This window comes from Entelurus aequoreus, linkage group LG26 (assembly GCF_033978785.1).
Source record: "Entelurus aequoreus isolate RoL-2023_Sb linkage group LG26, RoL_Eaeq_v1.1, whole genome shotgun sequence".
NCBI lineage: Eukaryota > Metazoa > Chordata > Actinopteri > Syngnathiformes > Syngnathidae > Entelurus > Entelurus aequoreus.
In genome coordinates, this window is record NC_084756.1 from 11,424,877 (window position 1) to 11,449,602 (window position 24,726).

At 40.1% G+C, this 24,726-nt stretch overlaps 1 protein-coding gene across 2 annotated transcripts in view; it reads left to right on the forward strand.

Annotated features, from left to right (window-relative positions):
* Positions 1–7,470: 7,470 nt before the first annotated feature.
* The window catches only part of myg1 (myg1 exonuclease), a 69,960-nt gene continuing 52,704 nt past the window's right edge, over positions 7,471–24,726 (forward strand). For both annotated transcript variants that reach the window (XM_062037645.1, XM_062037646.1), the window contains exons 1-2: positions 7,471–7,813; positions 18,100–18,212. In XM_062037645.1, coding sequence (XP_061893629.1) covers positions 7,520–7,813; positions 18,100–18,212 — 407 coding nt within the window. In that variant the 5' untranslated portion in view covers positions 7,471–7,519. The remainder of the gene's footprint in view (positions 7,814–18,099; positions 18,213–24,726) is intronic.

Below are 24,726 nucleotides of genomic sequence, written 5' to 3' on the forward strand. Positions count from 1 at the left end.
AAAGATACCAGTACACCACTTTATTTTATTTTAGTACCATAACCCGGCATACACTTTAAAATTGATTTTCTCTAAGACATTTTTGTATTAATTTCGTCTGGTACTATACACATATTTTTTTTATTGTAAAATGTTTTTTTTTCTGTTTTTTAGTACTTACTTATTAATGAATATATTGGCAACAATCTCTTTCATTTAATTATCATTAACTGTCTCATTATACAGTACATTTTTTAATTTTTTTTATCTACAATTTGTATTTGTATCTAATTAATATAAACTATTTAATTGCAAAATATTTAGGTTCAATGATAGGCTCCAGCGACCCCCGCGGGGACAAGTGGTAGAAAAATGGATGGATGGATGGGTTTTAAGACAGGTTTTTAATAAGGATAACATTTAGTTTTATTCAATTGCCATTTAAGTTTTAAAAAATATGTTATACTATACGTAGGTTATCATTTTTGATATATCAGTTTAGTATATCTTCATTTCATTATTATCAATACAAATTCTAAGTGTACTTATTTATTCGCTCAATGTCAAAGCAAGAACCACCTTAACAGAAGCCTTACAGCACCATCTGTCGGTTGTAAGCAGTACTGTGGTTGTATTGGTCCAATAAGGCTTCCGATAGCAAACAAATGCAGTACTTTATTGGGCCTTTATTGCCAATACTGTTATTGATGTCGATTGGAAATGTTAAAAATTATAGAAATGCCTTTTTTTTTTTGCCTAATTTTTTAGTCATTTACTATTTTTTCAAACAAGTGTTTACAGATAACTGGAAATAAACACAACGAAAATCACACTTTCAAAAGTGCGTTTATGCAAATCGTTCAATATTGTAATTTGAAGCTGCACTCTTCATCTTTAGTTTTGATGACATATTAAAAATACATACTAAATAGGTTTGCTTTCCACTTCATACTTGAAGCGCTCATTTTTTCCGAAACTTACTTTTGCTATCCGAACACTTTGAATGCACATATGCTGTTATTTTTTAAATATTTTTTACGACTTATGAAATTGTGGTCGCAGGAAGTGACAGCTGCTACGTGCGCGCACCTTCAGTTTTTTTTTTTAACCCCTTCTTAACTTAACCCTGAACGTACATTGAAAATACACGCAACCCTAATTCAAAATGCCGGACATTTGAGGCATTTAAGAAACCCCGCCTGGAAACCCCAGCAAAAGAGGACATGTCCGGGGAAAAGAGGACGTATGGTCAGCCTAGTTTTCTTGGCGTTGAGTTGCAAAAAGTTAGCGGACATCCATTGTTTAATTTCATTAAGACACGCCTCCAGCTGACTACAATCCGGCGTGTTGGTCAGCTTTAGGGGCATGTAGAGTTGGGTGTCATCAGCATAACAGTGAAAGCTAGCACCGTATTTGCGTATGATGTCACCTAGCGGCAGATGTAAATACTAAAGAGTGCAGGGCCAAGAACCGAACCCTGGGGAACTCCGATCGTTACCTTAACATAGTCCGATGTCACATTGTTATTTGAGACGCACTGCATCCTGTCAGTAAGATAAGAGTTAAACCAAGACAAGGCCAAGTCTGACATACCAATACGTGTTTTGATACGCTCTAGTAAAATATTATGATCAATGGTATCAAAAGCAGTGCTAAGATCAAGAAGCAGCAACATAGATGACGCATCAGCATCCATCGTTAGCAATAGATCATTAGTCATTTTTGCGAGGGTTGTCTCCGTAGAGTGATTTGCCCTGAAACCAAATTGAAAGGGTTTACAGATATTGTTAGACACTAAGTGTTCATTTAGCTGCTGTGCAACAATTTTTTTTTTAGAGGATTTTCGAAATAAATGGAAGGTGGGACACTGGCCGGTAGTTTACCATGAGGTAAATAGGCGTTGTTAGGCCTATTTTAGGGGGGCTCAAGTTTATATTTTTTAATTTTACAAATACATGCGGACATATTCATTATAAAGTGGCCCGAATATGAGTTTAAATAAATAATCATATAACCTGTCATTATTCACTCAGTTTCCCCTCACTTCATAGCGTAAGGTAGAGAGCCCCTTCAGTGCGTCGGTATCCAAACCATTCCACTTGTTCATATAGAAAATGCCCACATCACTCAAAACCCAGTCCGCATTTTCTCTGCGACCTTGCTTGCGGAGTTGCGGTCCTGCAGGTGTACGAAGCACATTAGCACATTAGCACTGCAGATTGCAGAACAAGAACGTGAACGGATGCAAAATGGACATAAACGTTTTCAAGAAAGTATTCATCCCTACTTGTAGTAAAATGTATTAGCTCCACTTTACACCTGGTCTGTGTTTGACAAAGTTACATTCCCGCTCTAAATACACCATCTTTGTAGTCATTTTTCTCCTGCGTGGACTTCCGTCTTCCTTTACAATGAGTGAAGCTGCTCGAAACCTTGTGTCTGCAATTGTAAATAATTTAGTTTTTAAGTTTTGTGTTTCTTGTAGAATCTATATAAAGTAATATACATTAGCCTATTGTTAAAATAATGGAAAAAGCATCATTAAATATATTTGTTTTATTGTATTGTTACATTAATAGCTGTTGTATTATTATAGGATGGCTTGTTAAACATTTCATAGGATTTTCAGAGGGAGGAAAAACCAAGACATTTTGTATAAAATGTAAAATAAATAAATACATAAAAAGAAAAAGAAAAAATGGTTAAAAGCCATCGTCCCGGGGAGCATTTAATTTCGTCCTGTGCACTTTTTTTACCGTCCCCGGGACGACGGGACTACATTAATCTCAAGCCCTGGAAGTTGCATTTTATTGTTTGCATTATTTGTTTCAGCATTGCACTTTGAAGATGGTCCCTCAGCTCTTTGACAGCTTTGGCTCTTTTTCGGATCAGCAGACGGACTCTAAGTCTTTCTTATTTACAGTATACATTATATAAACGTTTCTCATTTCTATTCAGACTTCCATATATATTTAATTTCCTTAACGGCTTGCCATTATATATATATATATATATATATATATATATATATATATATATATATATATATATATATATATATATATATATATATATATATATATCCATCCATCCATCCATCCATCCTCTTCCGCTTATCCGAGGTCGGGTCGCGGGGGAAGCAGCTTAAGCAGGAAAGCCCAGACTTCCCTCTCCCCAGCCACTTCGTCCAGCTCCTCCCGGAGGATCCCGAGGCGTTCCCAGGCCAGTCGGGAGACATAGTCTTCCCAACGTGTCCTGGGTCTTCCCCGTGGCCTCCTACCGGTCGGACGTGCCCTAAAGGGAGGTGTTTAGGGTGGCATCCTGACCAGATGCCCGAACCACCTCATCTGGCTCCTCTCGATGTGGAGGAGCAGCGGCTTTACTTTGAGCTCCCCCCGGATGGCAGAGCTTCTCACCCTATCTCTAAGGGAGAGCCCCGCCACCCGGCGGAGGAAACTCATTTCGGCCGCTTGTACCCGTGATCTTGTCCTTTCGGTCATAACCCAAAGCTCATGACCATAGGTGAGGATGGGAACGTAGATCGACCGGTAAATTGAGAGCTTTGCCTTCCGGCTCAGCTCCTTCTTCACCACAACGGATCGATACAGCGTCCGCATTACTGAAGACGCCGCACCGATCCGCCTGTCGATCTCACGATCCACTCTTCCCTCACTCGTGAACAAGACTCCGAGGTACTTGAACTCCTCCACTTGGGGCAGGGTCTCCTCCGCAACCCGGAGATGGCACTCCACCCTTTTCCGGGCGAGAACCATGGATTCGGACTTGGAGGTGCTGATTCTCATCCCAGTCGCTTCACACTCAGCTGCGAACCGATCCAGCGAGAGCTGAAGATTCTGGCCAGATGAAGCCATCGGGACCACATCATCTGCAAAAAGCAGAGACCTAATCCTGCAGCCACCAAACCAGATCCCCTCAACGCCTTGACTGCGCCTACAAATTCTGTCCATAAAAGTTATGAACAGAATCGGTGACAAAGGGCAGCCTTGGTGGAGTCCAACTCTCACTGGAAACGTGTCCGACTTACTGCCGGCAATGCGGACCAAACTCTGGCACTGATCATACAGGGAGCGGACCGCCACAATCAGACAGTCCGATACCCCATACTCTCTGAGCACTCCCCACAGGCCTTCCGAGGGACACGGTCGAATGCCTTCTCCAAGTCCACAAAACACATGTAGACTGGTTGGGCAAACTCCCATGCACCCTCAAGGACCCTGCCGAGAGTATAGAGCTGGTCCACAGTTCCACGACCAGGACGAAAACCACACTGTTCCTCCTGAATCCGAGGTTCGACTATCCGGCGTAGCCTCCTCTCCAGCACACCTGAATAGACCTTACCGGGAAGGCTGAGGAGTGTGATCCCACGATAGTTAGAACACACCCTCCGGTTCCCCTTCTTAAAGAGAGGAACCACCACCCCGGTCTGCCAATCCAGAGGTACCGCCCCCGATGTCCACGCGATGCTGCAGAGTCTTGTCAACCAAGACAGCCCCACAGCATCCAGAGCCTTAAGGAACTTTGGGCGGATCTCATCCACCCCCGGGGCCTTGCCACCGAGGAGCTTTTTAACTACCTCAGCAACCTCAGCCCCAGAAATAGGAGGGCCCACCACAGATTCCCCAGGCACTACTTCCTCATAGGAAGATGTGTTGGTGGGATTGAGGAGGTCTTCGAAGTATTCCCTCCACCGATCAACAACATCCGCAGTCGAGGTCAGCAGAACACCATCCTCACCATACACGGTGTTGATAGTGCACTGCTTCCCCTTCCTGAGGCGGCGGATGGTGGTCCAGAATCGCTTCGAAGCCGTCCGGAAGTCGTTTTCCATGGCTTCCCCGAACTCCTCCCATGTCCGAGTTTTTGCCTCCGCGACCGCCGAAGCCGCACACCGCTTGGCCTGTCGGTACCTGTCCGCTGCCTCAGGAGTCCTATGAGCCAAAAGAACCCGATAGGACTCCTTCTTCAGCTTGACGGCATCCCTCACCGCCGGTGTCCACCAACGGGTTCTAGGATTACCGCCACGACAGGCACCAACTACCTTGCGGCCACAGCTCCAATCAGCCGCCTCGACAATAGAGGTGCGGAACATGGTCCATTCGGACTCAATGTCCAGCACCTCCCTCGTGACATGTTCAAAGTTCTTCCGGAGGTGGGAATTCAAACTCTCTCTGACAGGAGACTCTGCCAGACGTTCCCAGCAAACCCTCACAATGCGTTTCGGCCTGCCAGGTCTGTCCGGCATCCTCCCCCACCATCGCAGCCAACTCACCACCAGGTGGTGATCGGTAGAAAGCTCCGCCCCTCTCTTCACCCGAGTGTCCAAAACATGAGGCCGCAAATCCGACGACACAACTACAAAGTCGATCATGGAACTGCGGCCTAGGGTGTCCTGGTGCCAAGTGCACATATGGACACCCTTATGTTTGAACATGGTGTTCGTTATGGACAATCTGTGACGGGCACAAAAGTCCAATAACAAAACACTGCTCGGGTTCAGATACGGGCAACCATTCTTCCCAATCACGCCTCTCCAGGTTTCACTGTCGCTGCCAACATGAGCATTGAAGTCCCCCAGTAGAACGAGGGAATCACCCGGGGGAGCACTCTCAAGTACTCCCTCGAGTGAATCCAAAAAGGGTGGGTACTCCGAGCTGCGGTTTGGCGCATAAGCGCAAATAACAGTCAGGACCCGTTCCCCCACCCGAAGGCGGAGGGAAGCTACCCTCTCGTCCACCGGGTTGAACTCCAACATGCAGGCTCTGAGCCGGGGGGCAACAAGAATTGCCACCCCAGCCCGTCGCCTCTCACTGCCGGCAACGCCAGAGTAGAAGAGAGTCCAGCCCCTCTCGAGAGAACTGGTTCCAGAGCCCTTGCTGTGCGTCGAAGTGAGTCCGACTATGTCTAGTCGGAACTTCTCCACCTCGCGCACTAGCTCAGGCTCCTTCCCCCCCAGCGAGGTGACGTTCCACGTCCCAAGAGCTAGCTTCTGTAGCCGAGGATCGGACCGCCAAGTGCCCTGCCTTCGGCTGCCGCCCAGCTCACATCGCACCCGACCTCTATGACCCCTGCTATGGGTGGTGAGCCCATTGGAGGGGGAACCCACGTTGCCTCTTCGGGCTGTGCCCGGCCGGGCCCCATGGGGACAGGCCCGGCCACCAGGCGCTCGCCATCGTGCCCCACCTCCGGGCCTGGCTCCAGAGGGGGGCCCCGGTGACCCGCGTCCGAGCGAGGGAAATCTGGGTCCATAGGTTTTATTTTTCATTGAGGTCTTCGAGCTGCTCTTTGTCTGATCCCTCACCTAGGACCAGTTTGTCTTGGGAGACCCTACCATACATATATATATATATATATGTATATGTATATATATATATATATATATATGTATATATATATATATATATATATATATATATATATATATATATGTATATATATGTATATATATATGTATATATATGTATATATATGTATATATATATATATATATATATATATATATATATATATATATATATATATATATATATATATATATATATATATGTATGTATATATATATATATATATATATATATATATATATATATATATATATATATATATATATATATATATATATATATATATATATATATATATATATATACACAGTATATATAAATATATTATATATAAGCCAAATTATCCCGATCCAGATATTACTTTAATTCAAGTAATTAAGTAATATTTCCAGGGCTTTAATTTACAACCATTTTAGTCACATATGTGCCCAAAATGTATTCTGTGCAACTTCAAAATATTTGGGAACAAACAATTATTGTATTGTGAGCGAAAGTCGTGGCATTAGCCTCTATGTTGTGAATGAATAACATAGAGGCTAATGCCATGACTTTCATTGTGTTTCAGTGTATCTTGAAGAATCATGCAAGTAATTGTTTCTTGTTGGTGCTGGAAACAAAATATCACTGTGCAAACCCATGTTTGTTGTTGTACTGAACACAGATTGAAAATAAACCGACTGAAATAATAACGATGAATTATTTATAAGTCTTTGTTAGCCGTTTGTGAAGTGTTGTGCCTGTGCGCTACGTTCGCTCGCATCCTGTGCATCTCCTGGGAGCTAAGCCCCCCCTGTCCTTTAAAAGCTAGTGACGCCCCTGGTTTTCTACCTGTCAACTGTCAGTTTAGGCTGCTCGCTGGCTCCTCATCACCACTTCAAGATGGCGGCACAATTTCTCGCGTCAGAGCAGCCAGTGCTGCGTCTACATATAAGATGTCTATGAGCGGGACGCCCAAAACACATTTTGGGAGTAATGGAAAGGCACAGATTTCCTCATATCTTTGTGGAAAAAATGTATTTTTAAAACTTATTGCAGCATAATAATGTAAAACGTTTTTGAGCTGTGTGTGCCACATTATTCCGGATATTAAATACTGATCATGCCGGATAGAACAAAAAAGTCGAAGACACCACATCCGGTCCTACACTTAAATGCGTCCCCAACTGTTTCCCGCTTGAATGAGGCGTCTGCGTATGCTTGCAGCGACTTTAGTCCGAACCAAATATTTCCTTAATCCAAACCACAGCGCTCCTTTTGCTGCTAGGTTGCTGACATCTCACGACAGTTGCCAGCGTGTAACATTCCACTTGGACGCCACGGGAAGACGGCGGCACATGTCGAGTGAAGCCAAGAAGCTGCGCGCTGAAGAGACAATCATGGACACAAAGAAGAAGATAGGAACACACAATGGAACTTTTCACTGCGACGAGGTCCTGGCTTGCTTCTTCCTGCGTCAGTTGGCTCATTATAAGGTCAGTAGAACTTCATGTCACTCTGGTGTGGATTAGTTATACTATAGGATTTTCAGTGAGTTTTACTCCACGCTGTCGCTGTGTTATACACGCCACGCCGCTGGGGGGCGCTCCTCTAAAGACTATTGACGCTAAACAATATTGTGTCTCTATTTACATGTTGACGTATTAATTCCATCTGCCATAACATAACTTAGAACTTACAACTTAGACAAACTTTAATGAACCACAAGGGAAATTGTTCCACACAGTAGCTCAGTTACAAAGGATGGAAAGTGTAAGGATGGAAAGGATAATGCAGGTATAAAGTAGACTAAAAATGTACCATAGTAGCAATATATAATACAACATATGTCATATTTACATATTATATATACAGTACAGTATATGATATATACTGATATATAATATTTTTTATATAATATATATATATACACACACATATATATATATATATATATATATATATATATATATATATATATATATACATATATATATATATATATATATATATATATATATATATATATATATATATATATATATATATATATATATATATATAAGATGCGGCATTACAAAATTACATTACTGTGATTTAATAATCAACTTCTTAATAACAACACAGGCTGGTTAGTCATTTTTTTTACCTGGGGAAAACAATCATTTAAATGTTTAATTGAGAAATACTTTAAATGCTGAAATCTCTGGGTTCAGCAGGTATAACTTACCACCTAATTGTGTTTCAAAGGGTCAATGTGTAATTGCATGGTTAAATGTTTGCGCAATCAATAAAAACAAACAAACATGTGCATGTAGGCTACTGTTTTAGGCCCCGTTTACACCAGGGTAAATCCCACCTAACCTTATCCGTGTCCACACACAACAAACCCCCGCCCTCCGTCAGCCGGCGCAACGCGACCTAGTACACATTCGCGGAAAATGCGCACGTCATAGTCACCTCCAGTGTTGCTTTGTGTGCAAGTTCTTAAATGTAACTTATCTGAACAATATCCAGTGTTGTGGTATTTCAATTAACTGGAATCCAGTGTGCTGTGGGGCTCTATTGTAGTGAATCACACCTGAACCATCATAAATTAATCAAATCTTTATTAGACACGTAAACATTGTGATAAAGAACATTTTACATCAATCAAACTAGAGATCGAGATATCTGGACAGGACACTCCTCACTCTTTTATCTTCACCTTCATTGTCCATTCCTTTTTGGTTACTTTATATACTCTGGACCTAGACGTTGAGTCTGTGACATTCATGGCGGACAATAACTGATATACCGGTAGTCTGCTTTGCCAGTCCAAATGTAGTAGTTTTCCCTCGACAGCCAGGTAATACAAAGCACACGCTACCTTTTTTATCACATCCACGGGAGCTCACATTCTCGTTGACTCTCTTTCGACAAATGGACAAAGTTTTTCGCTAAGTATAATTACAGCTAACCTGGACATTCGAAAGTTCTCTTGCCCTCTGAGAAGTGTTGTATCCCAAATAGCTGCAATGGCTTTCTCTTAAGGTATTCATGTGTGATTTCCACAAGCGTCTGTACAGGCGGAAGGAGAAACACTGGCATGTCATGATGACTCTCCTCCAGTGGTTAGCTCCGAGTTACGAAACCGCTTTATTATTAAGCTGGCTGTGGCGCGTTCTTTCTGACGTCACTTCCTGTGTGGGCCGCGGTCTTTCTGGCGTCACTTCCTCTCTTCCTCATTCTCGTTGACTCTCTTTCGACAAATGGACAAAGTTTTTCGCTAAGTATAATTACAGCTAACCTGGACATTCGAAAGTTCTCTTGCCCTCTGAGAAGTGTTGTATCCCAAATAGCTGCAATGGCTTTCTCTTAAGGTATTCATGCGTGATTTCCACAAGCGTCTGTACAGGCGGAAGGAGAAACACTGGCATGTCATGATGACTCTCCTCCAGTGGTTAGCTCCGAGTTACGAAACCGCTTTATTATTAAGCTGGCTGTGGCGCGTTCTTTCTGACGTCACTTCCTGTGTGGGCCGCGGTCTTTCTGGCGTCACTTCCTCTCCGAACTCAGTTCGTAAACGATCAATGAGTCCATACAAAACTAAGAGCCGGAGATTCAAGAAATACATGGCGCACTTACCCGTGTAAAAAATATCTGAGGAGGGGGACCTTAAACGATAGTTTTGTGTGGCTGAAACGGGGCTAAGGCTAAATAATTATTCGTTTAAGGGGCTCCGGCTTAGTGTAGACCAGGGGTCACCAACCTTTTTGAAACCAAGGGCTACTTCTTGGGTACTGATTAATGCGAAGGGCTACCAGTTAGATACACACTTAAATAAATTGCCAGAAGTAGCCAATTTGCTCAATTTACCTTTAACTCTGTTATTATTAATAATTAATGATATTTATCTTTGTGGAAACACTGATCATCTTAATGATTTCTCACAATAAATATTTATAGAAACAGATAAATATCAATATGCAACACTTTATTTTTATATTTTCTCTAAGTGCACATTTTTCAAATTGAACATTTTCAAATGATCACTTCTAAGACAGTCTTGTGAAATCACAATATCCCATTTTAACTAGCTAGCCACTAAAAATTTTTAACAAATCATGAATTACTTTGCACCATGTTTGTACAAATAATAACTCATGTAAAATACAAAAGTAAACTCTCAAATTTTTAAATCATGTCACACTTTGAACTGGACACCAAATCTGTTATCTGTTTCTTTGTCAGTTAGTGGGAAGCCTGGCATTGCATGCTGTTAACTAGTGTGTTGTACTCTGGTGTGTAACTTGACACTGCAACTCTGAGTGAGTCTTGCAGATGTGCATCAGTGAGGCGTGTTCTGTGTTTGTTCTTGATGAAGTTCATGTCAGAAAAGGCTGATTCACAAAGATAAGATTTTTCCTCATTGTTTGCGGAACCTTCTTAATCTTTTGGACATATTTTCACAGCAATCTGGCCTTAAGCTTAATTATGATAAATGTAAAATGTTAAGGATCGGAAATCTAAAGGGAACGTCCTTTCGAATGGAATGCAAAGTGCCTGTTTTGTGGACAGATGGACCAGTTAACATACTTGGTGTTGTTGTCCCAGAAAATCTGGAAGATCTAGGCTCAGTAAATTATGATAATCGACTAAGAAAGCTGGACAAAATTATGCAATTATGGAAAAGGAAATCCCTAACCTTGTATGGTAAAATGTCTATTGCCAACTCGTTAATTATTCCTAAATTTATTTATTTGTTTTTGTCATTACCAGCTCCATCACAAAACTTTTTTAAGATTTATGAGCGGAGGGTCTTCGATTTTGTCTGGAACGGCAAACCAGAAAAGATTAAAAGAAAGGTTTTGTACAAAGAGTATGAATATGGGGGCCTGAAACTTCTCAACCTTGAAGCTATGTGTCTGTCTTTAAAAGCATCAATTGTTCCAAAGATGTATTTAAACATTGAGTGGTACACAAATGTCCTGTTGGACAAAAAACATGTACTGTATCAAAAGAAATTGTATCCTTTTTTACAAGTGATCCCCTCCCAGAGAGTCTGCTGGGAAACATGGCGAGGTTCATAAAGGAAACAATCCACTCATAGTGGTGTTTTCAATTTTATGTGCCAGAAAAAAGAGACGATATTTTGCAGCAGTTAATATGGATGAACTCTAATATTGTAATAGATGGAAAGCCTTTCTTTTGGAAAAATATGTTTGAAAGAGGAATCATTTTTGTCAATGATATTATCAATGAGAATGGTAAAATTATGAAGTATGATGAATTTAGAGCTATGTATGGTGATGCTTGCTCAAGCTTTTCATTTTATCAACTAACTGGAGTAATTGGGAAAAGATGGAAACAAATAATTAATTATGGAACTACTAAATTATTAATTTGTAAACCTCTAAAAAGAAATTCTAGTTGGCAAAAAGGAACTAAAATAAATAGAAAAATATGTAATTTTTATTTAATAAAGAAATCTTTATAGGCTGCCTCATACAACACAAATGGAAAATGGGAGGACTTTTTTGACTGCCCGTTGCCATGGGATGCCATATTCAAACTAATCTATAAAACCACTATCGATGTGCAAAATCGTTATTTTCAAATTAAAATTATTTATAACTTCTTACCCACAGGGAAAATGTTAAAATTATGGAATATGACAGAGTCAGATGATTGCCGATTTTGTTGTCAGGAGCCTGAATCCACCCTGCATTTGTTTTGGTATTGTCATAGTGTCTTTGTTTTGGGTGGAAGTTGAAAAAATGTGTTTAAGGATTGGTTTGTTTATGAAGCTTAATGTGGTTTCTGTTATTTTAGGAGAGTTCATTGACAATCATGATTTAGTCAATTTAATTATAGTACTCGGTAAAATGTTTATTTTTAAGGCCAAAAACAGATATTCACTTAGTATTACTTTCTTTAAAACATTTATTCAGTATTTTCTAACTTTAGAAAGTCACATGGTTGAAAACGATAATGATGCCAAAAAACATTAAAAAAAAGATGAGAAGTCCTCAAAGGCTTATTTTGAAAGTATAATTATGTTTATAGATTATATGATATCTGTTGTTGTGTTCCCTAATTTGAGTGACCTGGACATAATCTGGACTGTACATAAATGCTTATTTTAAAAATGTAATTTTGTTTATAAATTATATGCAATCTGTTGTGTTCCCTAATTTTTTTCTGTGTACATGAATGAAGGTGTGTGTTGCTGAGTCCGACTTGGACATTATCTGGACTGGGCCTGGTTTAAAAAACCCTTTAAACAAATCTAATTTCATTGACAACCTGGTCTGTTGAAGATAAGGCCCTTTTTTTACAAATAAAATAAAATAAGATAAATAAATAAAAAACATTTCCTTGGATACAAAATAAAGTAAAACAATATAAAAATAAATACATAAAAAATAGTAATTAATGAAAATGTTAGTGGACCAGCAGCCTATACAATCATGTGTGTTTCAGGGACTGTGTCCCTTGCAGATGTGTTGTCTATGTTGTGGGAACCAGAATATTGGTAGCAGAAAGAAATAACCCCTTTTGTGTGAGTGGGTGTGGATGAGTGTGCATGGGGGAGGTTGTTTGGGTTGATGCACTGATTGAAAGTGTATCTTGTGTTTTTTCTATGTAGATTTAATTTAAAAAAACAAACAAAAAAAAAAACATTTTTTAAATTTTTTATTTATTTTTATTTTTATTTTTTTTAGAACAGGCCCGCGGGCGACTCATCTGGTCCTTAAGGGCGACCTGGTGCCCACGGGCACCGCGTTGGTGACCCCTGGTGTAGACATAGCCTTAGTGTTTCTAGGACTGTTTCCTTCAGATATTTTGATACTTTTTGTTAAGAAACATTTCCACAAATAATCAAGCTAATAATAAGAAATTATACAGATTATTAATTTTCATCCTTGATTTATACAGCACTGTAGTAGTTTTGTTCTTTTGGCACTACAAGATAGCGAATATGATTCTGCTATTTCTACATTGTACAAATTAGCTGTGTCAACAATTTTTGACTTTGGGGCCACATTGAGTTAAATTAAATTGGCCAGGGGCCACAAGCAGACTACATCTAAAGCAACTATATGTGTGTGTGTGTGTGTATGTATGTATTGGGGCCTCAACGATTAGTCGACAATGTCGACAATAAAATTTGTCGTAGGGCTGGTCGATATGGCCTTTTATTAATATCTCGATATTTTTAGGCCATGTCACGATACACGATATATATCTCGATATTTTGCCTTAGCCTTGAATGAACACTTGATGCATATAATCACAGCAGTATGATGATTCTATGTGTCTACATTAAAACATTCTTGTTCATACTGCATTAATATATGCTCATTTTAAACTTTCATGCAGAGAGGGAAATCACAACTAAGTCAATTTACCAAAAGTGTATTTATTAAACAGTTATTAGCAGTGGCACAAACATTCATGCCATTTCAAAACAGAAAGTGCAAGATTGTCAGACATTTTAAAACAAGCTTTTAATGCACTTTTGTGAATGATGTCACTAAGATGACATATCAAAACAACACTAAATTTAAGTGCACTTTTTGTACAGAACGCCACTACAATAGTTTAAAACAAATAAATTGCACTTTTGTGCATGATGTCACCCAAGATATTTCAATAACTGTCAAATAAAAATTAGCTGCATTATAGGAAATCAAACATTGTATGTCCTTCGCTATGTGGTAGGTTACTGCGGACGTTATCTCCTTCGGTTTTAGACTATTTTTTTATACGGTGTACACGTGGAAATGGTTTCTTGGGCATTTTGTTGGGTGTGGCACCGGCCGGAGATGTTGACATGCAGTTTCAAGCACTCTTCATTCTCTAGCGGGTGACTTTTCAACTGGTGCTACACATTAGCAGTGCTGCTACTTTTTGTAGCAACGCTTTTGCCGCATACTTGTAAAACATATTCCCACTTGAAGCCAAACCACGGCCAGACGATGGACCCTGTGCTGTTTTTCTTGGGAATTAATTCTTCCTTCATTTGTTACCAGATCAGCTTCCTCTCGTATTACTACTCGCACCGCTCCGTTAGCACCACAGCTAACGTTACCCGTGTCGCTACCTCTCTGCTCGGCGAGGGCGTGTGACGTTGCACGCGCGACAGTATGTGACGTATGTAAGAAGGTGCGCTTGTTTTAAGTGTCTGTGAGAAGGAGAGACAAGAAAGAGTGAGAAACGCCTGTAGTGTAATGCCCGCAGCTAAAAGCAACTGCGTGAGGACGTATACTCGAATATCACGATATAGTCATTTTCTGTATCGAACAGAGACAAACCAGCGATATATCGAGTATATCGATATATCGCCCAGCCCTAATTTGTCGTCGACATTAGTCGTGATGTCATCACTCGTGTTTTTCTGGCCGGAAGTGGGTCACTCACTAGAGAGAGAGACTTCCTTTTATTGTCATTCAAATTTGAACTTTACAGTACAGGTAAGAATGAAATTTTGTTGCGTTAGCTCGTTGTAGTGCAGGATAAAAGAGCAATAAGGTGCAGATATATATATTTGCCACGAGCCTCTGCAGCCGCTAAAACATCGCCAGTGATAACATGTAAAGTGTGAGGATATTTCCTCTTATTCTTGTTTAAAACATGAATACCTTGCTGATTTTGCAAAGTGGACCTTGTTTTTAGGGCAGTATACCTGTGACACGCAAGCATTTTGGAGGTATGATGAGGACACAGCCTCGGCAAGACTATGGTTAGCTTCTACCATGCTAGCTCGCTAACAAGAGTAAGATGAAGTTTTGTGAAAAATAACTATAATTTTAGCTAAAGTCAGCCAGCTAAACTTTTCTACATCAATTGAAGTACGTTTTAAAGCAGCAATGCCAAAAAATAAGGCACTTTAACAAACGCTGACCGCGCGCTCATGCAGACAGGCAGACAGGCAGACAGGCAGACAGGCAGACAGGCAGACAGGCAGACAGGCAGACAGGCAGACAGGCAGACAGGCAGACAGACAGACAGACAGACAGACAGACAGACAGACAGACAGGCAGACACCAATGTAGAGGTATCATAAGAATAAACATACAATCTATTACATAGCTAACATTTTAAGAATTAATCAAAGATATAATTCTACACATTGAATCTATTAGAGTGATAAAAGTGCCAATAGTTAATCAATAGTCAATATACCAGTGTGCAGCTTTTTAAACATCACAAAAATGATTCTTTTTGAAGAAGTTAGATTTTGTTTTTTTGTTTTCATTGCTGCAATTTTAACTGTTTTTACATACATTTTTTTTTTTTTTTTTACCAGTCTTTCTTTTCTTTCAAATGGACATTTTATTAGTCATTTTAAACATTTTAAACAGCTGAATAAGCAGCACAGTCACAATATGAATAAATATTTATGAATGAATTAGTCATATTTGTTGTTAGCAAGCACATGCCTAAAATAACTTTCGCTGCATTCAGAAATCCATGGAAAAATTAGAGCCATTAAATATGTGTACGCTTTATTATCCGATTAGTCGACTAATCGTTAAGATAATCGCTGACTAATCGACGAGCAAAATAATTGTTAGTTGCAGCCCTCGTATGTATGTATGTATTAGGGTTGTACGGTATACCGGTACTTATAAAGTACCGCGATACTAATTAATTGAAATCGGTACAATACTCCCTTTGAAAAATACCGGTAAAGTTCTTTCATCCGAATGCTGCTGTGATGTGTTGACTACAGAGCCAAACTTTTTTTTAAAGTTGTTTTTGAGGGCTTTGAAGACTACAACGGTGACTCCCATTTGCCACATCTTTTTAAAATTATTTTTTATCTCCGCCTTTGCAGTAATTTATTGCACTAATTAAAACCTTGATGTCGATTAATCGTGTAGCCCTATTCCATAGTATTATTCCATTATTCTTGTATATATAGTTTAGTGTGATTTATACTCCATAAGCTCAAAAAACATCAGCTACATTTGCAATGAAATGCTTTCTATGCCCCTCATTACTAGAAAATGTTTTCAAATGGCGGTTGTACTGAATAAAGCTGACATTTGCACAACGTGAAATCCTACCCCTGCATGGGAATGAAATCATGTGCAATTAATACCAACAATCTAACCTTTACAATGATAACAAACGCCGTCCGACAGGGAATATGACTCATATGCTAGTTCTATGTTCGGGGCTGTACACTTATCCTTTTCACTCGGAGCACCGGTGCCCCCAACTACAAAAAACTATCCATCCATCCATCCATCCATCCATCCATCCATCCATCCATCCATCCATCCATCCATCCATCTTCTTCCGCTTATCCGAGGTAGGGTCGCGGGGGCAGCAGCCTAAGCAGGGAAGCCCAGACTTCCCTCTCCCCAGCCACTTCGTCCAGCTCCTCCTGGGGGATCCCGAGGCGTTCCCAGGCCAGCCGAGAGAGATAGTCTTCCCAACGTGTCCTGGGTCTTCCCCGTGGCCTCCTACCGGTCGGACGTGCCCGAAACACCTCCCTAGGGAGGCGTTCGGGTGGCATCCTGAACCACCTCATCTGGCTCCTTTCGATGTGGAGGAGCAGCGGCTTTACTTTGAGCTCCTCCCGGATGGCTGAGCTTCTCACCCTATCTCTAAGGGAGAGCCCCGCCACCCGACGGAGGAAACTCATTTCGGCCGCTTGTACCCGTGATCTTGTCCTTTCGGTCATGACCCAAAGCTGATGACCATAGGTGAGGATGGGAATGTAGATCGACCGGTAAATTGAGAGCTTTGCCTTCCGGCTCAGCTCCTTCTTCACCACAACAGATCGATACAGCGTCCGCATTACTGAAGACGCCGCACCGATCCGCCTGTTGATCTCCCGATCCACTCTTCCCTCACTCGTGAACAAGACTCCGAGGTACTTGAACTCCTCCACTTGGGGCAAGATCTCCTCCCCAACCCGGAGATGGCACTCCACCTTTTTCTGGGCGAGAACCATGGACTCAGTCTTCAAATTTAACATGGGACGTCTCAAGGGCCAGACTGACAACGCTGTCGGGCCGTAGTTTAGACACCCCTGGTCTAAATTAATACAATTATCAAATAAAATTCACACAAATGACAATTATGACCTGCAATGTTCTGGTTTCTATGTTAATTGTTGCTTATTTCCTGTTGAATAATGATTCTGAAACACCTTGTTATATTTCAATACTATAATTCTATTATTTTAGTATATATGATTCACTTACTCTTGTTTGATCCATTTTTTATGGATATATTTTTAGAGCAAAAATTCGAATGAAAGGGTTAAAATCCGTACTGTCACGAGCGCTCCATTTTTATTTTTTCTAGTTGCACAATCTATTTTTAGACGCACATGCGAGTGAAATGCTTGAACTCTACAACCCTGATGTTGGTAAAATAACACCTCCCTAGCAGTGTCAATCAAAACAGGCTACATTTTTCATAGTATGTTTGTTAGCAGGTGTGCCTAATAAAGTGTCCATTGAGCCTACAAGGTTTCCTAATGATTGATTCGATTGTAGCTGAGATAGGCTCCAGTGCCCCCCGCGACCCCGAAGGGAATAAGCGGTAGAAAATGGATGGATGGATGGATGATTTGGCTTAGTAAAACTCTGCCTCCTTTGTGACCATTTAGGCCTCCACATTCAACTGTGAAGGGATTCATTTGATTCCAGATGCCTCCTAGATTGAGACGGCTTGGCAACCTAAAATAGGACATTTGGATCATTTAGATATCATTTTGTCATTTTTGAACACCGTCTGCTCGGTAATTGTACCTTCCTTTCCATTTGTTGCACAGGATGCAGAGATTGTACGGACCAGGGACCCGACACTGCTGGCGGACTGTGACATCGTTGTAGATGTGGGAGGAGTGTTTGACCCAAAGAGGCATCGCTATGATCATCATCAGAGGTACGCTTCAGTGATGTACGACCAGCTAGAGGGTGACAGCGCAGCTATGGTTCCAGGTTATTAGTCTGCTGGGAGAAGCCTTGTCAGAGGAGTTGATGTACAGTTTCTAAATTGTTTACGGTTCCAAGTATTGGGACTGAGATGTATGTGCTGTCAAAGATAAATATGGTGTTCAGATGAAGGGCTAAGACCATATAAACCAGAATAGGTGAGAATAAGGGCTGCAGGATTTTAAGAATAAATATTAATTGTGATTTTTCTCTCCAAAATTGCGATTGTTTCTATTTGCATTTTTTTATATTTATTGAAGAGTAATTCCATTAGTAATTCAGTCACATTTTTAGTAAAGTAACGAGTAACTACAATTAATGACTTTTTAAAAGTAATTTTCAGAACACAGCCTGTCACACAGCATCATGACGCAGTTGGCATGTTGGTGTTCCTGGCTAACATCTTTGTGTGTATGTCCTATAATAATGTTCACCAATGAAAACACCATTGTTAAAGGTCAATTATTTCCATGTTGCTGCTGACCTTTAAACATGTCTTCTTAAACCAGGGCACTTTATTTCACATTGTGTTCTTTTGTGTTTTTGTTTTGCTGAAGAATTGAGCAAAGCTAAATGTTTTTTTAAAAAAGATTGGAGATTATATTTGACTTTTCCTATAATCAGGGTTTGTACGGGCGCTTAAAAACTTTGAAAATGCTTGGATTTTAATGTTGTGTTTTCAAGGTTTGAAAAATGCTTGAATTTTGGGTGAAGTGCTTGTAAATGCTTGTAAATGTTCATATTTCTAGGTAGTTTGACTCAATAGGCTAATTATAAAATGGAAAAAAATAAAATAAGTTTCCTTAAACATTAAAGCTACACGCTTGATCTGTTGGCTTTGCACAAGCCCTTACGTTAGGTTGTTGTCATGTGGCTCTGTGTCGCCCCCAAGAGGACAGTGGTGCATCGGTCCATCATGCCGGGAGGTTGTCGGGTTAATGAACATTGGATGGAAAATGACAAATAAAAACTTTGGATAAAACGTGGACCAAATCCATGTGTAGCCTGCTGCAAATTTAGGCTTAGGTTATAGCCGATTTTCCGTATTTTTCCTATAGCTAGCATTTGGTGACCTCATACAACAAGGCTATGGATTGATGCACACTGGTTTTCGCCTTTTGAAGGGTACTGGAAAAACTGGAAAATTGATCTTGAAAGTCCTTAAAAAGTGCTTGAATTTGGCCATGGAAAAGGTGTACGAGCACTGCATATTTTCAAGGCGTTTTTTTTTCTTATTTCAAAACACCTCTTAAGTTGGGATCCTATAATGCACAACCTACTTTCTTACTTGTTGGTACCTGTTTTTGTGTATTTGGGAGCCCCATCTGTCGGCAAAATTGAAAAACAAGGCATGGTGGAGATATTTACTTATGTCCAACGTTTCCTCTGAGGTGCGCGCCTGCGCAATTGCGCACTGCTGACGCGCCGCACCCTCTGCGCACAGCAAATCTATGCCGCACACAAAAAAAAAACTAGTCTGAACTGTAAACAAAATAAACAACTATTTGTTTTGTAGGATTTTGCAATGTGACTGTGAGTAACAGGTGACAAGTGGCCGTAACAGATTAATGCTGAAACGACGCGTCGACGTAGTCGACGTCATTGGTTACGTAAATACGTCGACGCCATTTTTGTGCGTCGACGCGTCGCATATTTACGTCACACTACTGTCATGGCGGACCGCAAAGCAGACTGTGCGAGCGAGGGGGAAAAATCACGCCAAAAGTCGTCAAAAGTGTGGGAGTATTTCAATAAACGGCCTAATAATGTTGTATGCACACTGTGTCGAGCGGAAATGGCCTATCATAGCAGCACAACGACTATGAACGAACATTTGAAAAGAAAACCATCAACCATCAACTAGTCAATCGTCCGCGTAAGCATACGTTGTCATCATTACACAAAAACATTAATGTGTCATTTGTATCTGCTAGGGGTGTAACGGTACGTGTTTTGTATTGAACCGTTTCGGTACGGGGCTTTCGGTTCGGTACGGGGGTGTACCGAACGAGTTTCTAAGCTAAAGCTGAAGTGTTAACAAGCTGCTTTGCTCCTTCTGCCTCTGTCTCAGCACGCAGCATTGTCCCACCCACACAACCATCTGATTGGTACACACAAAGCTCTATCAGCCAATCAGCAGTGCGTATTCAAAACGTTACCAGCCAATCAGCAGTGCGTAGTCAGCGCTTCAGCGTGGAGCAGATAGGTGTTTAGCAGGTGAGCATCAGGCAGCGGACTCTCCCCAAATGATAATAAACACCTCCCAGTCAACTACCAGTAACATCACTATGAGCCCATTGACCTTCTAGAAACGTAAACTGCAACTCAGCTCGCTCGCAGTCCTGGCTTGAGGTGAAGGCTAATTACCTCTCAGTTCCAGCCACATCGACCCCTTCTGAGTGTAGACATGCTAACCTTTCTTCTTTACAACTGTTAGTCACTCACTGGAATGAGTAGAATTGGTTATTGTGTATTGTGTTGGACTGGATGTTTATTTTGCACATTTAAAAAGCAATACTTTATGTTTACAGTGCTCCAGAATATTTAGATTGGCACTTTTTTGTATTGGATGTTTATCTTTATTTTTGCACATTTTAGCAAATAAGCAATACTTTCACTTTTGTTGAAATGTTTACACTGTTGTTACAGAATATTTCCTTTTGCACTTTTTTGTATTGGATGTTTATCTTTATTTTTGCACATTTTAAAGCAAAATAAGCAATACTTTTACTTTTGAAATGCTTATACTATTGCAGAATATTAAGATTTGCACTGGATGTTTACTTTTATATTTGCACATTAAAAAGCAAATAAGATACTTTTAATTTTGTTAAATGTTAAAAGTTTTAAATGTTTACATTGTTACAGAATATTTAGTCATGTTGCTGTCAATGTTGACTGAGTGGCCATACTTTTTTTTTTTTGTAAATAAAAGCCATGCCTTTTGAAAAAACTGGCCTACATTTATTTTTTCATCTTCATTTTAAATAAAATAAAAGGAAAAATAATCTATAGATTAATCGAAAAAAAATCTATAGATTAACCGATTAATCGAAAAAAATAATAATCTATAGATTAATCGATAGAAAAATAATCGTTAGCTGCAGCCTTATAACAGATGAAACAATGATTGTCAACACTGTTCATTGTGATGTCTTTCGAGATGCTTTAAAGAGGCAGCAATTCCCTCGATTACTTTTACTGAGCAAAAATGTTTTATTTTCGGCCGTACTCACAACAAAAACATTAGTAAAAAACGTCCATTCAGCAAAACTGGCCATTTTGTGCCGTACAAACTGAGCCAAAACCAACTCTCTGTCGTCTGTCGTATCAGCCACTGACGCGTTTAGGGCCACACAAAAAGTCGGACAACATCAACACTACATGTAAAGTGATGGATGATATGATTCCTCAATCAGATGAAGTGCTGTTAGTAGATTACAGACATGCTCATTAAAATATATATTTTATAGACAGAAATTACAGGAATGTACACTCTATCCCATGCTTACATTTCATCGTGCAACATGAGAATGTTTTAAGGGGAATGAAATGAGATCTCTGAAAGGGGTACAAATTATTTCCAAAGTAGGACCCCCGCCCGGATACACTGGTTTATAGCTCATGAAAAACAATATTTTTTTGTCACTTAAATTTGAAAATAATCTGAAAATGACTGCTGTCATTTCATTATCATAATAAAATATTTAACTTATTAGTCAGGTTTGGGACAGTTGTGATATGTCATTCAAAAGTTCAGATTGGAATCATTTCTATAGTTTGAAAATATCCAGCGGGTCGCATTGAAATGTTAATTATGTTGTATTATGCCAATATAGCCCAGTTAACTGCTTTTTTATGCTGTTTTGCAAGACCCGTGTCACGTGACTTTAAACTTGACACTTCATTAGCTAGTTCTGAGTCAGGATCGATTGCTTCTGTTTTAATTTACCAGAAGTGAGTCTGGCATTTTGAAGCAGCAAATTTTTCAACACTGAATTTTTATACACTTAATTTTAAAACAAAAATTTATTTTCAATGAAATTGTCAGCGTAATTTCATATAAAAAAAAAAATTCAGATCACAAAATTCAAACGCAAAAACATAATTTCAGTGTCAAAAAAAGCTTTTGTGGTAAAGACACAAATTAACCTCCACACACGCGCACAGATTGACATACAATAAGTTTGCTACAATAATACCTCCATACACAAATAAGGAATATGTAAGAAATGCTTAGTAAAGTGTAACGAAATAGTTCCAACGTGTGAAAATGTAAAAATAGAGAAACCTGAGAACAATTTTTCTACAGGTTTAGTGCCTGCTGTGCTAAGGGCGAGCGCGGAAAAGGTGGTGTGGTATTAATGATTACAAGCGCCTTGGTCTGACTACGGTCAGTTTAAAAAAATCCAACAAATGCCATACTGTGGAGGTGACTTTTTCTGTTTTATCGAGAATTTTTTCACTTTCTGCCGCACTCATTTTTAGTTTCTTTTCTCACTACATGCAGTTGCAATGAATTAAGGGCTAGACAACAAGACGGCGCAACTAAACTTGATAGTTACCCGATCACTCCCACTAATGAGTGATTCCTTCTTGCGTCGCTTGGTTGGCAAGTGCCTTTGTTCATGCAACCAACCTTGCTTCGCCACTTCCTATTTCTTCTGACAAAGAAAAAAAACATAGAATGTTTTATCGAGCACATTTTTTGAATAAAAATTGTTTACGTGTAATTTGCAATATCTATTGATAACATTTTATCGCCCAGCCCTATGCACTAGTGAGCTGATATGGAATTGGAGCTTTGCACGCGCAAGCCTGGCAGATGTCCGTTTTGAGTACGCGCGGACCTCTGTGGACTACGTTCCATGTAAGTCCCGCCCGAGTCTGTTTGGGCTTTTACCTTCTTGTATCGCTATATATATATATATATATATATATATATATATATATATATATATATATATATATATATATATATATATATATATATTTGTAGTCATTTCTTGTGGCGGGCCGCTAAAAGAAATCTCCACATATATATATATATATATATATATATGTGGAGATTTCTTTTAGCGGCCCGCCACAAGAAATGACTACGGTAAATGGAAAACGCTGGTCTAGAGGCTTGCTTGGCACTTGGCATCAAGGCTTAGAATTGGGGGTTAAATCACCAAGATGATTCCCGAGCGCGGCCACCGCTGCTGCTCAATGCTCCCCTCACCTCGCAGGGGGTGGAACACGGGGATGGGTCAAATGCAGAGGGTAATTTCACCACACCTAGTGTGTATGTGACCATCAGTGGTACTTTAACTTAACTTTACCCACACGGCAAACATTGACTGAGGGGCAGGAAGTGCGATATTGTCATGTAAATAAAGACAAAGCATGTACTCAACCGTCATCAAAGTGTTTCCCCCTTACATAACAGACAGTTTTTTTTATATATGAATAAATCTAGTTAGGTTTCAATCATTTCGCTTCCAACATGAAGGCTGTGTTATTATTGAGAAACGCTTTCGCATGTCTCCCACAGTTCCCTAATTGCAGGTAGTGTGAAACAGAGGCTTTATTTCCGCTTATTTCCCTACAGAATCATAGCTTTCATCAGCCCGTCACAGGTGAGTGGCCATCATGGCACTCTGATGATAATTAGCTATTGGTTTATTTCTTCTCCACTCTCCCCGACCATATGATAAAGACATACTGGCTCCCTCTTCCTGGCAGGCGGCTAGTGATAATTAGTGCTCTTCTATCGATCGCCCTCCCTGCTGTGTGTTCACGAGGCACACGGGCTGCCACGACATTGCCTCGGGCCAACAGAGAACGTTTGTTCCGTTGGAAGGGCTCGATGGTTGTGAAGGGTCTAAGTGGGCTGTAGTGCACGTGAAGTTGCTATGGGAGAGATTCAGTAACACTAAAACAGATGTAGTTGACAGTTGAAGAGCATTTTTGGTGATTTTAACCTACATTTAACACACTCCCTTGCGGTATACATTATATTTATTGCATTTTTTGCTCCGCTGTCTCATTTTTGACAATCTTTTTGAACATGCCTACAAAACGGTTTGTTTTGCAGGCGGTCCTTTTAAATTCCAAATGAACCCCTTCCAAAAGGATCAAAATGTAAACTATTGAAATATATATATTTGAAAACATCACAGCTATTTTTTTCCCAGATACAATCGAAAATAAAGTTAATACTATCAGGGTTCGTACGGGTGCTTAAAAAAATCTTGAAAATGCTTGGATTTTAATGTGTGTGTGTGGGGGGAGGGGGGTTGAGGTGGGGGGTAGGGGATAGCGGGGGGTGTATATTGTAGCGTCCCGGAAGAGTTAGTGCTGCAAGGGGTTCTGGGTATTTGTTCTGTTGTGTTTATGTTGTGTTACGGTGCGGATGTTCTCCCGAAATGTGTTTGTCATTCTTGTTTGGTGTGGGTTCACAGTGTGGCGCATATTTG